At 33.2% G+C, this 13126-nt stretch overlaps 2 protein-coding genes across 8 annotated transcripts in view; one reads left to right on the forward strand and one right to left on the reverse strand.

Moving 5' to 3' along the window:
• Positions 1 to 13126, forward strand: part of mei-W68 (meiotic W68) — a 57131-nt gene that overhangs the window by 24671 nt on the left and 19334 nt on the right. For 4 of the 7 annotated variants that reach the window (XR_012461534.1, XR_012461530.1, XR_012461533.1 and 1 more), the window contains exon 1: positions 9185 to 9405. The exons of 1 other annotated variant lie outside the window; for it this stretch is intronic. The gene's annotated coding sequence lies outside the window, so the exon portion shown is untranslated. Of the gene's footprint in view, positions 1 to 9181; positions 9406 to 13126 lie in introns of those variants that run through there. 2 more of the 7 variants (XR_012461536.1, XR_012461535.1) reach the window with 1 other exon arrangement.
• LOC141459619 (uncharacterized) overlaps positions 1 to 13126 on the reverse strand; it is a 36609-nt gene that overhangs the window by 22957 nt on the left and 526 nt on the right. Inside the window, exon 2 of the mRNA XM_074138868.1 lies at positions 10267 to 10405. Within this exon, the coding sequence (XP_073994969.1) occupies positions 10267 to 10405 (139 nt within the window). The remainder of the gene's footprint in view (positions 1 to 10266; positions 10406 to 13126) is intronic.

A 13126-nucleotide genomic window follows, 5' to 3' on the forward strand; every position in this document is an offset into this window, starting at 1 on the left:
AGATATTTGAAGTTAAAGATTTCACTGTTTCAAACTAAACCAAACTTTAACTCTAAATATCTCGTTTCCTACTCGACAGATTTATACGACATTTTACCCAATTATAGACAATAGTAGTGTCCATATACAGGTAAAATATAAACTAAATCTATCGAGTAGTTTGCCAGATATTTGATGTTAAAGATTTCACTGTTTCAAACGAAACCAAACTTTAACTCTAAATATCTCGTTTCCTACTCGACAGATTTTTACGAAATTTTACACAATTATGGACAATAATAGTCTCCATATACAGGTAAAATATAAACAAAATCTATCGAGTAGTTTTCGAGATATTTGATGTTAAAGATTTAACTGTTTCAAACGAAACCAAACTTTAACTCTAAATATCTCGTTTCCTACTCGACAGATTTTTACGACATTTTACCCAATTATAGACAATAGTAGTGTCCATATACAGGTAAAATATAAACAAAATCTATCGAGTAGTTTTCTAGATATTTTATGTTAAAGATTTCACTGTTTCAAACGAAACCAAACTTTAACTCTATATATCTCGTTTCCTACTCGACAGATTTTTACGAAATTTCATACAATTATAGACAATAGATGTCTTCATATACAGGTAAAATATAAACTAAATCTATTGAGTAGTTTGCCAGATATTTGATGTTAAAGATTTCACTGTTTCAAACGAAACCAAACTTTAACTCTAAATATCTCGTTTCCTACTCGACAGATTTTTACGAAATTTTACACAATTATGGACAATAATAGTCTCCATATACAGGTAAAATATAAACAAAATCTATCGAGTAGTTTTCGAGATATTTGATGTTAAAGATTTAACTGTTTCAAACGAAACCAAACTTTAACTCTAAATATCTCGTTTCCTACTCGACAGATTTTTACGAAATTTTACACAATTATGGACAATAATAGTCTCCATATACAGGTAAAATATAAACAAAATCTATCGAGTAGTTTTCGAGATATTTGATGTTAAAGATTTAACTGTTTCAAACGAAACCAAACTTTAACTCTAAATATCTCGTTTCCTACTCGACAGATTTTTACGAAATTTTACACAATTATGGACAATAATAGTCTCCATATACAGGTAAAATATAAACAAAATCTATCGAGTAGTTTTCGAGATATTTGATGTTAAAGATTTAACTGTTTCAAACGAAACCAAACTTTAACTCTAAATATCTCGTTTCCTACTCGACAGATTTTTACGAAATTTTACACAATTATGGACAATAATAGTCTCCATATACAGGTAAAATATAAACAAAATCTATCGAGTAGTTTTCGAGATATTTGATGTTAAAGATTTAACTGTTTCAAACGAAACCAAACTTTAACTCTAAATATCTCGTTTCCTACTCGACAGATTTTTACGAAATTTTACACAATTATGGACAATAATAGTCTCCATATACAGGTAAAATATAAACAAAATCTATCGAGTAGTTTTCGAGATATTTGATGTTAAAGATTTAACTGTTTCAAACGAAACCAAACTTTAACTCTAAATATCTCGTTTCCTACTCGACAGATTTTTACGAAATTTTACACAATTATGGACAATAATAGTCTCCATATACAGGTAAAATATAAACAAAATCTATCGAGTAGTTTTCGAGATATTTGATGTTAAAGATTTAACTGTTTCAAACGAAACCAAACTTTAACTCTAAATATCTCGTTTCCTACTCGACAGATTTTTACGAAATTTTACACAATTATGGACAATAATAGTCTCCATATACAGGTAAAATATAAACAAAATCTATTGAGTAGTTTGCCAGATATTTGATGTTAAAGATTTCACTGTTTCAAACGAAACCAAACTTTAACTCTAAATATCTCGTTTCCTACTCGACAGATTTTTACGAAATTTTACACAATTATGGACAATAATAGTCTCCATATACAGGTAAAATATAAACAAAATCTATCGAGTAGTTTTCGAGATATTTGATGTTAAAGATTTAACTGTTTCAAACGAAACCAAACTTTAACTCTAAATATCTCGTTTCCTACTCGACAGATTTTTACGAAATTTTACACAATTATGGACAATAATAGTCTCCATATACAGGTAAAATATAAACAAAATCTATCGAGTAGTTTTCGAGATATTTGATGTTAAAGATTTAACTGTTTCAAACGAAACCAAACTTTAACTCTAAATATCTCGTTTCCTACTCGACAGATTTTTACGAAATTTTACACAATTATGGACAATAGTAGTCTCCATATACAGGTAAAATATAAACAAAATCTATCGAGTAGTTTTCAAGATATTTGATGTTAAAGATTTAACTGTTTCAAACGAAATCAATCATTAACTCTAAATATCTCGTTTCCTACTCGACAGATTTTTACGAAATTTTACACAATTATAGACAATAGTAGTCTCCATATACAGGTAAAATATAAACAAAATCTATCGAGTAGTTTTCGAGATATTTGAAGTTAAAATTTTCATTTTATAGAACGGAAGCTTTGTTTGCACACTTAGATCATTTTCAAAAAGCAAGATTTTTGGTCTCAAGGGACAGATATTTTTTTAAGGAAAACTGGAAATCATAAATTTAACCCGACCATCAACACCTTACGTAGTATAAGAAAGTGTAAGTACAAAACGCTGTCATGATATATAATCATACAGGTTATCTAAGTGTTTTAGTGGGAAGGTTTCAGTGGGCCAGGTCTCCCACTGAATTCAATTGTGTTGGTTATGTTTACACAGAGGAAGTCGGTGATAATAATCGTAATTTTATTCATTGCAATAACACATTCTCACCAAATTCTAAAGTTAAGTATTCGATTGTGTTTATATGAAGGAATTTTCATTTATTTTATTTTTATTTTTCCGAAAACCACAACAAAATACAGCTTTTTAAGCAGAAAAATTTTGCAAATCGCATTACGTTACCTAAAAAATAAACAAGGACCTTAATTTCGTTTAGCTGCCACCAGGGGATGCCACATTAAGGTTTTTTGTCAAATCGATGTATCAGAAGTGAGTGAATCGATTTTACAGTTATTTTTTTTGTGATTTTTTCGAGTAAAAAATAAGTTGCAGTGTTTTTTTCATTAAACTTGGTGCAATGATTGCATTCGAGCACTTTAGACTTGCCTCTAAAGTGCATTTCTATGCACTGCTCTTTTTTTACTACTTCCAATTGCATTTTTGAAGAATCCAATGCAATGCTTATATTCAAAATTTCAAGAAAATTAATAGGATGACAAAATAATTGCCATTTCAGTCGTGATACATTTATTTTGCCGAGCTTTTGACCTACGGACTAGGTCATCTTCAGGGCTGTGGAACATGTTTACAGATAGTTAACAATAATTCTATTAAAATAATAATATAATATGTATAATATAATGAAATTTACAAAAAATTATTTACCTAGTTTATAAAGTAATATTTTTACATTACAGGGTTGGTGTGTCTTCTGTCTTGTCTGTTCATGCACTGAATGTGATCGGCCCGTGTGTGGTATGTGTTAGGTTGTGTGGAAGTCAGTGTTGCCAATTGTCTAGTATTTTGTACTAGTAAGTTTGCGTATATGTAGTATAAATTGTTCGTGACTGTTTTTGAAATTTAGACTGTTTTCTGTCTTAGATATGTATATCATTTCTAGCACTTTCCTTTTTTTGCTGTGTTGGTTTCTGATTTAATTATCTTTGTGTTTTGGGAAATCGAAAATATAATGATTTTCTGTGCTGTGTAAGGAAAGTGTTCTTTTTTAGTTTTGTGTCGTAAGAGTGTTGGTACTGTCTTCTTTTTAAGTAAGTGTGATGTTTCGCCTATATATTTTTTGTGACAGTCTTTACATTCAATTTCGTAAATAAGATTTGATTATTTGTCCTTTTCCGTCTGGTCTTTTAGCTTCGAAAAAAATTGTCTTTTTGAGTTGTTGGTGTTTTTTGTAGTGATTATTGTGTTTGTCGTGTTCTGTAGTAATTACTACTACAGATCTAAAGTAATTACTAGTCCCTAGAGTCGAAAGCTCGGCAAAATAAATTTTACTCGACTGAAATGGCAGTTATTTTTTCATCCTATTGAAACTATGGATCAGTCACCAAAAATAATGAACAACAAGAAAGTAATGTTATATTTCTTATAAGAGGTGGTCACAGGATTCGTACCTGATTTTATTTAGCATTGAATTTTACTTAATTTTGTTTATAATAGTACGCGGAATTCTTAATTAATAGTTAATCGTCTAACTGTATATTTTGATTTCTAGATAGAATATTTACAATAAATACACCTCTCAGTATGAACATAAATACAAACAGCACCGTGAGAGAGACAATTTGGCCTCATTTCTCGCAGTAATTCTAGGCATTCGCTAACCCTAGTCGAGTTGGTAGGTGTGTCTCTCTCTATGTGTAGCCCCGGCGAGGGCAACTACTAATGAATGACAGAGGACTGTCTCTCCTCCTCATCCCCCACCCCCAGAACACACTCACCACTTGGCAATCTGTAGACAGGTCGACGACGAGTGTGGGGCATTAGGTGACGAATCTAATGTGTGAGTAGATTGGATTTTTTTTTTTTGTGTGAAGTCTGAGTAGACTCAGAAAGAGCCAGCGAGCCAAGACAAGAAACAGGCGCCAAAAAATACTGAAATTCAATGACGTGGCTCTGTGCCCGGAAATAATGTGCGTGCGTGGTGGTTTTTACCGCTGACCATTATCTATAATCCATTTTCTATAAATACAAATCTGGTTTTAACACACTCACTAGACTCGAACTCAATAATATTGTTTCAACTTCGAAATATCTGGGTCACATATTAAATTCTCACCAACATTTACAGTTTGTACAACATTACACCGAAAAGTAACCTTACAGAGAAAGCCTCCACCAACCAATACGAAGTTTACGGAATATTCTAGGAGCCATTTCCGGAAGGAAGTGAACTATCCGCTGAAAATAAATTAATCCATCTATTGCAGGGATACTTCCGGCATTCTTTAAACCCGATTCCAGCTACACATATAACTCCCTTAACAGAACACAGGATTTTTAGGATCATACAATCACCAAAAAGTGGTACTATAGAGAGCAATACAGAAGAGATGATTCTATAAAACTATGGCAGGTCAGTTTCCTAGACAACCATGGTTTAAGGGAACTGTCACTAATAAATGGGTTACGACAATAAGCAGGCTGAGAGCGAACCACGCTGTGTGCGGATCGTATCTTAACAGGATCAACAAAAGGTCCTCTCTCCTCTTTGCGTAGAATGCTGATGAGGAGGAGGATTTCAAACATATAATAATGGATATGTTCACGTTATGTAGTAGAAAGGAAACGAATATTTAGATGCACCATTTCGCTACGAAGACATAATATTCTCCCACTAACATCTATAGCAGAGCTAGCAAAGAAATATGAATGTATTTAAAAACTATAGCCGATTAGAATGAATGGAAGAAAATGATTAGAGAAGGATTACGGTGATTTTAATTTCGGTTAAGCCATAAGGATGGCAGGAATATAGGAGTACTGATCCATCTATTAGTGGTAAGTTTGTATGTAAATAGTTGTACATAGTAGAGGGATGAATGTGTGAAGCGAATGTATTTATAAGTAAGAATGGAGAGTGAGTGATATTCTAGTGATAAGCACCTAGACGATGCTGGCTGTATGGCGAAAGCCAATGCCAAAAAAGAAAAGTTAACCAGTCCGTCTTCAAAAAATAATAATTAGAAGCATTTATAGAAATGCTTCATATTTCTAGTAGTTTAAATTTAATTGAATGTTACTCGCTAATCTACAAACAAGACAAAACAAAACAAATATCGCATGTTATGTAATAAGCAGTGTTGCCACAGTCGGTTTTCAAAATAAAAAAAAATAAAAAAGTACGTATAACATTATTATATGTATATATGTATCTATTAATAGAAAAAAAAACCTGATTGGAACAGGAAGTTCAAAAAAAAAAAAAAAAAGAGTTAAATAACCCATCTCACCGTTATCGGAGCAGGGTTGACCTTAAAAAAACAGTCGACAAGTCCCTGTGCTTAGTCTTTTTAACAAGTTTAGCTGATTTAGCGAATTCACATGCTTCTACTACTCTAAGCAACAAGTATTGTGATCGTACCATCCTTCGGAAAACTGTTCACGAGTTTTCACTGGAAATATCCAGAATTTTCCAGATCTGAATCTTTTTTTTTTTTAAAGAAAAAACTTCTTAAGTTTAGAATTTTCTATTTAGAATGATTTTTCATCATCATGGAGCGTCATTATGAAAATCTGACTTTGTAGTCAACTTGAAGAAAACACTTTATTGAAGAGAATTTTCATCATTCAACACTAACACATCCATTTACAGTGGTAAGAAAAACTGTGGTTAATTGGTATTTCCGTTTAGCCAATTTCGACTAAAAGCGTCGAATTCGAACACTTCCTCAATTCCTTCTTGCAATGGCTAAGATAAAGCAATAAAACAAAAGTCAAATTGCTATCTTCTACGACTACGTTCATCAAATTCCGAATTTTGGCCAGATTTTGTTTCCTTGTTATTGTACTGGCCCTTATAACCCCTAGGAATGATTTTTTTTTCTTTTTTGGCAGTCGAATCAAATTTAGGGGCAGAATTTCCGCCAGAAATATGTGTCTTAAAGACCCTTCTAAAGATTTCATTTCAATCGGATTATTCGGTAGAAGAGGGGGAAGGAATATAAAGAAGGCATTGCTGAATTCTGAAAAAGATGAAAATCGATTGACTGAAAATGCGATATTACTTCTTTTTTTTTTAAATGTATCGAAATTGCTTTCATTGACCTTTAGACAAAGGGGCCCAAGCACTTAGCTTTGTAAATTTTTCTCTCGATTACGCACTTTATACGGTAAATGACCTCATAATAATAGAAAACACATATTTAGTAAAAATTCCTAGTGTTAAGTTAAAGTATTAAAATTAGTATTTCACAGTATTGCAGCTAGGGAAAGTCATATGATTAATACTTGATCTGACCTTGAACACATATGCATGATATTATCACATATTAGATTTGCACGGAACTGGCGCAACATACAGAGACTCTGCATGAACGTCCTTGACCCAGTATCTTAGACTGACATACTTACACGCTGGACAGCGATATCGAAATCAACAAGCCCCCCCCCCATACTGTATTTACGACTATCGTGTGTATTCAGGGGCCAATCCCCTGGCATAGTTTTCAAGCTAGCATATAGATAATAAAGTCTTTTTAGTGTGACTTTGGCAGTTCTCGAACCACTTTCTGGCATCATTAAATTGTCATGAATTAAAAGATAGTTCACTTTAATATTATTCAGCTTTCAGGGTCTGTGACATCTAATAAATTCCTAAACAATATTAATGACGTAATAAGAAAAAGTAAATGAGATGAAAATAACGAATATAAATAATAATTAGAAAACAATGTAACCTTGCCAGAAGGTTGAAGCTCAATGTTTAGACAACAATAATAATAGGTACGATGATAAGTCACCAGGTGATCACATGCAGCAAGATGGCGTCCAGTGAAAGCACATGGCCAAATCTACTATCATCATGAATAGTTAGAAATGAGTCATTAGACTGGACAATGATATCCGGAATGGAGTACAAAACCGTTACTTGTCGTAACTACATCAATTACGCTTATTATGATGACTAATTTGTGTTTGTCATTAAGCAACTATGAATGTTCCAATTTACATGAAGGCAGAGGAAGTCGTGTGAGGGGCCACAGTAAAGTGTGGCAACCCAGTCCAAAATTCCTGTTTACAAGGTCTCCTGAGTTCGAAAAAAAATATCGAATTAGAAAGTGGCCTCTGTGCGGGTGAACACAATATATCAAAAATATTCAATTTTAGGAGACATGACAATGATGTGGCAATCAAAATCCATTAATTGGAATTGAATCCGTTTTACTGAATCGATTTTTTTCGAAATTTCCAATGAAATGGGGGGGGGGGGGGGGTGAATCCTTTTAAGAGTTAAATATGACTCAAATGTTGGGAGTTAGGTGAATATTACTGAGTTAGAAGTCACAGGAGTGTTAGCTAGCATCAAAACGACTGACTGTGAACCCAGAATGTTTAATGTTAACAGAATGCACAGAAGAAGGATATAGCTGGCTGTGAATGCGTTGGTGGGTGCATTGGCCTTGCGGACGGCGGACACACCGGGTACAAAGTACGCGGTCCCCCTTGGACTACCAGCATGAGTCACATCCGCCGCACAGAGCACTTCCTGCGGCGGCGGCATACTTCAAATACCACAAACTGAATACAAACTAGTTTTGGTTCGAGTGGACTGACTGTGCGGTCAATGTGCAATCAAACTAGTAAGCCAGAGGTCCGTAATTGGTTAGATTGTAATGAACCGGAAATTTGTGAATGTACCCCCGAATAGGGCAACAAACAGAAACTTAAAACTTGGGCAGACTTACTCTCAATAGGAATTCCTCATAATCGGGGTCCACCTATCAAATTAAGTTATCACCAGGAAGTACATATTTTCGTGTTCAGAGCTTAAAGTCTTAGATTCAGAGCTTAATTATCAAAATTTGACGCTAAATTTTCTTCAAATTTCGAACGTTTTTGGCTCTTACTTAATTCTTATCACTTAAGAAGCAAACTGCCGACCCTGACTCAAGGAATCATACTGGCTCTTCTTCAACATATTCAGAGTACAATAAAACACATATTTCTGTTGGGGAAGTACGATTTTAAAATTGTACTTCCTGAAGTGCAACATTGCTATTTTAATATTATTTAAAAACAACATTAACTATTTTAGAAAGAATTTAGTTACTATTATGAAAAGACTAATAGTGAAATGTGCCCAAAAATCGCAGATCGTACTGATAAGTATCGCACAAGAATGACCTGAAAAATAACCTGACTTGTAACAGTCATTAGTAGCGAACAAATGTCACTGTCAACTGACAGCAGTGTTGACGTCATGTACTCTATCAACACAAAACTCTTAAATTTACCTAATATTATAAAACATATTTTTAAGTCAACAAAATAACATTAACTTTTAGTTTTCTATTATTTAAAAGAGTGAGCAGTAAAAAACTAAAAAAAAACACACGAAGCCCATTTAGCCAACCACCCGGAAAGGAGTTCAAAAAATAGCTGACGAAATATTTCCCATGGTTCATTGTGCTGACTAACATTACCTTCTGTGTTTATAAACTATAAATTTTTGTTTATGTTTTATTATTTTCATTGCTATTATTTGTTGGCATTAAAATAATATATTATAGAAAGTAAAAATGTCACAGAAAAATAGGTATAATCATAAAATGCCAAGACAACGGTGCAGTAATATTAGCACAACCTAGAAATATGATCGTTACAAATAAATAAGCTTGTAGGTAAGTAGTTAACCTTTTAATTTTTTTTTAAAAAAACTAGCTAAACAAATATGAAAATTAAATTCAGTAAAGTGAAATTTTAGGAAATTAGGAATTTTCCTAACCAATTTTATTCTTATCGACACCAAACGTATGGGAAACACGTGCAATTCTGTAATTACATTTTATAGGGAAGGCCTAATGCATCCCTACAATTTCTCTAAGCTGAATTTTTTGTGGAATGTGTGCTGTGAGCAAATTCTATGAGAATATCGGGAAAAAAAAGAAACTTAAAATTCAGATGAATCGCACTTCTGGTGGAAGGATGAGAAAAAAATTTCGGGCGGAAGTGTTAGCTCGATTACAACCACGACTATACTTCCGCTCTTGTTCATATTTTTCCCAATTTACTCTCAAAAAATCCAATAAGTGAGTTTTCAGAATTAACTATTCTAAAATACTGTCAATAACAGCAGATATCTCGGCTATCAATGAACTGGGGTAAGATAACAGAATGTAGATAATGCATCCATAATATAGCCACTGACTCATGTTCAGTGATAATACCCAAATTAAATATTATTTCCTGTCTAATGTTTGTTCAGGGAAAAAACAAATTGTCAAACCACTTGGGGGGAGATTTCTGGTAATTCCAATTTGTCTCCATTGTGTCGTATTCTACTCCATGATGCGAGAGTTCGACACGTGTTTCACAAGATACGTCAGAGTTAATTAAAAAACCCCAAGTTAAAAGAAGCACATACATACGCACGTAAATAAAAAAAACGATTTCTCAAAAATCAGCGTTTCTTGCCAAGGAGACGTCAATTTTTTGGTTGAAAACAAAATATAGAAAATTACGGTCAAGTGTTTGTCCGTTACCTTGTGTTGGTAAATCCAGATTAGGATATTTCTCCGGCCTTGGTAACTCTCGTGGGTCTTGATCCGTGGCGTAGTAGGAGAAGTCGTCGTCACAATACTCCGTGGAGTTGCGAGGAACACATTCCAGGATGTGGCCGGTCTAGTCCATAATAATAAAAAAAAAAAACTGTTATAAACTATCAGTTTTAAAAATATATTCCATAAAATACACAATTACTTCCTCCAAAAAAAAGAATTCAGAAATTATCTCGAACGAAATAAAAAATTCGTTCAGTAAACTAGTACTTCCGGTTTTAGAAACTCGAAATTATAGCAACCAATTTAACTCTCGTATAAACTTTATAAGGCTAAGAACTGTACATTATACTGAAGTGGCACTTTAGAGGGAAGAAACTCATTCACCCTTAAACTTCCCTTAATCGAATTATCCTTATGAAATTGATAGAACAACATGACTCTGCCATGAGGATTAAATGTCCATAAAGGACATTGATGAGGGCAAAAAATAATAATGAAAAACCCATTCACTAAAATGGTACTTCCGGTAAGTCCAAATCGAAGTACTAAGTTCCAGCATCCTGCGATCTTTAGTTGCTGAGGTATTTTGTACACAAACACTCTTCATACCGAGGCCATTTTGTAAAAAAACATTTTTTCGGGGGGCCTCAGAGAACCGCAGAAGAATATTTCCGAAGATATCTCGAAGCCCAAAATTTGATATTATTGCAAAACTTTTCTGGCCTAATAAGAGGAACTAACTCCTCGGTGAGAAACATTCTTTGCCGAAGATTCGAAAGATATTCCAGTGTTCTAAATGGCGCTTTTGAGGGAATTGGGACATCATGGATGTCTAGAACTCTTTTTAAAATCCGTTTTCACTGATAAGAATTTAAAATGAAAGCGGAAGGTTTATCTTAACTAGATAGACTTCCGATCAACCATTTTTGTTTATATAATTAATTGCACAACCATAGATAGACTGTACAATTCAATGAAATGGTATTTTAGTCAAAACTATAAGTTAGAACCTCAAACATTGCAGCAAGAGATAATCTGACTAGAACATATGCTAGAACTAGAAGTTTCAATTGAAAACTAAATCGAAAACCTGCAAAATTTATTTGCAACGATGTAAGAAAATAGTTCCTGAACTGTAATACCCAGGAACTGGAGGACAAAGAGAAAAAATTAGTTTAGCCTAAAGTTGACCTCTCACGAAATCAATCAATCTGAAGGTTATGACATCTTAATTACGGATGAAAGTTTGGCGGATGTTTAAAGTGTTGAATGATTGAACTTCATTTACAGTTCTATTCGATTACCATCGATTGATTACCAGGCATAGTCTGAAATGCGCACCCATTTACGTAATTTACATAATCCAGCTCAACTAACAATTTCCGCCATCACAAATGAGCTTAAATAAGATTTTTTTAAAAATTTCCTGTATGTAGACAGGCGCTTAAATCTCATGGAAACTCAAAATTCGCCATTCCAATCCAAACTGCAGCACAGCAATGCAAGGGCATCACGCGACCCGAGCCGTCGTAAGGATGGGACAGTCTTGGTACAGATCCTCAGAGCCATTTTGAGCCCTCCCATAAAGGAAACTTAATAGTTTTCGTCATTATTAAAGAAGGTCTTATTTCATGTTGAAACAAGTATATTTCACGAGATAAAGGTTGGTCTATCCGAAGAGTAACATAACACAACTTTAGACACAGAACTTGCAGCACATTTTAGCGCTAAGATACTAAAATCTTACTTCATTTCGTGCAACCATAACACCTTTAAAATAATTTTAACTTTTCTCTACTTCTCTCTGGTTTTGGAAAAACCTAGCCCTTCCTCAGAAACTAAGGAACTTATTGTTTCTCTGTTACGGATAAGCCCTCGAGAATTTAGAATCTAACGGTTCCATTATTCTGTCTAACCTTCAGAGAATTTAATTTTTAAAAATATAATTGTTTCAATTTCTAAAATGAAAGAATAACTATTACTGTCATTAGTTTAAAATTCATGAAAAAGTTTCATATTACTGATAAAAGAAAATGTTATAATGGTGCAGGTTATTATCTCCACTAATAAAGAACACGTTTTCAACAGTTATTTACATGTTTTATGTAAAATATGTAATTGATCTATTTTGTGTGCGACTGTACGACAATCGATTGTCCCTTTTTTTTAATATTTTATAAAAATCGATTTTCTTTTAACAATTGCTTGCTCCATTTTATATGAACAAACTTTCATTTGAAAAAAACTTCTCTAGGGAAATCCTGTAAGGGCTTACCTAGAAGTTATAATGAGAACACGTACTACTAATACGCCGTTTCCGGTGTTTTTAAACTACCTTGATAATTACATACTAAAATTCCAAGTTTTAATCAACTACTTCGACCGGAAGTTGCATTTCATTATCTGAATTCGTCTCTTTTTTTTTAAAAAAAAACTGGTTCTAAAACAACCAATGGTAGATGTCATCAGTAACCTTTAGGACTGGTTCTGGTGGGGGATACGCTACCCACTAATCTGTCAATTTAATGTAATGAACGGTTTTATCGCCTACGGTTTTATCGGTTGAAAAAAATAGATTTGATAGGAAGTGCCACTTTTTATTTAATCTTTTTCCCCAATTTTTCGTGATTATTCCGAAAATAGTTCTATTAATGATCTTTATCAGTTTTATTAATAATTTGTTTAAAAAAAAAAAATTGAGATCAATGAAAATATTTGAAAAAGAACCTTGAGAATATTTTAGTAAAGAGAAATTCCTGTGAGTCTAGACACCCTAATCGTTTATGTTTACCAACTAAACGTTACGCCCCCTTTTAAGTTTTACAATCAACCATGTTGCTAA

The sequence above is a fragment of the Rhodnius prolixus genome, unplaced genomic scaffold, assembly GCF_049639745.1.
Source record: "Rhodnius prolixus isolate KJV_2025 unplaced genomic scaffold, Rpr scaffold_17, whole genome shotgun sequence".
Lineage (NCBI taxonomy): Eukaryota > Metazoa > Arthropoda > Insecta > Hemiptera > Reduviidae > Rhodnius > Rhodnius prolixus.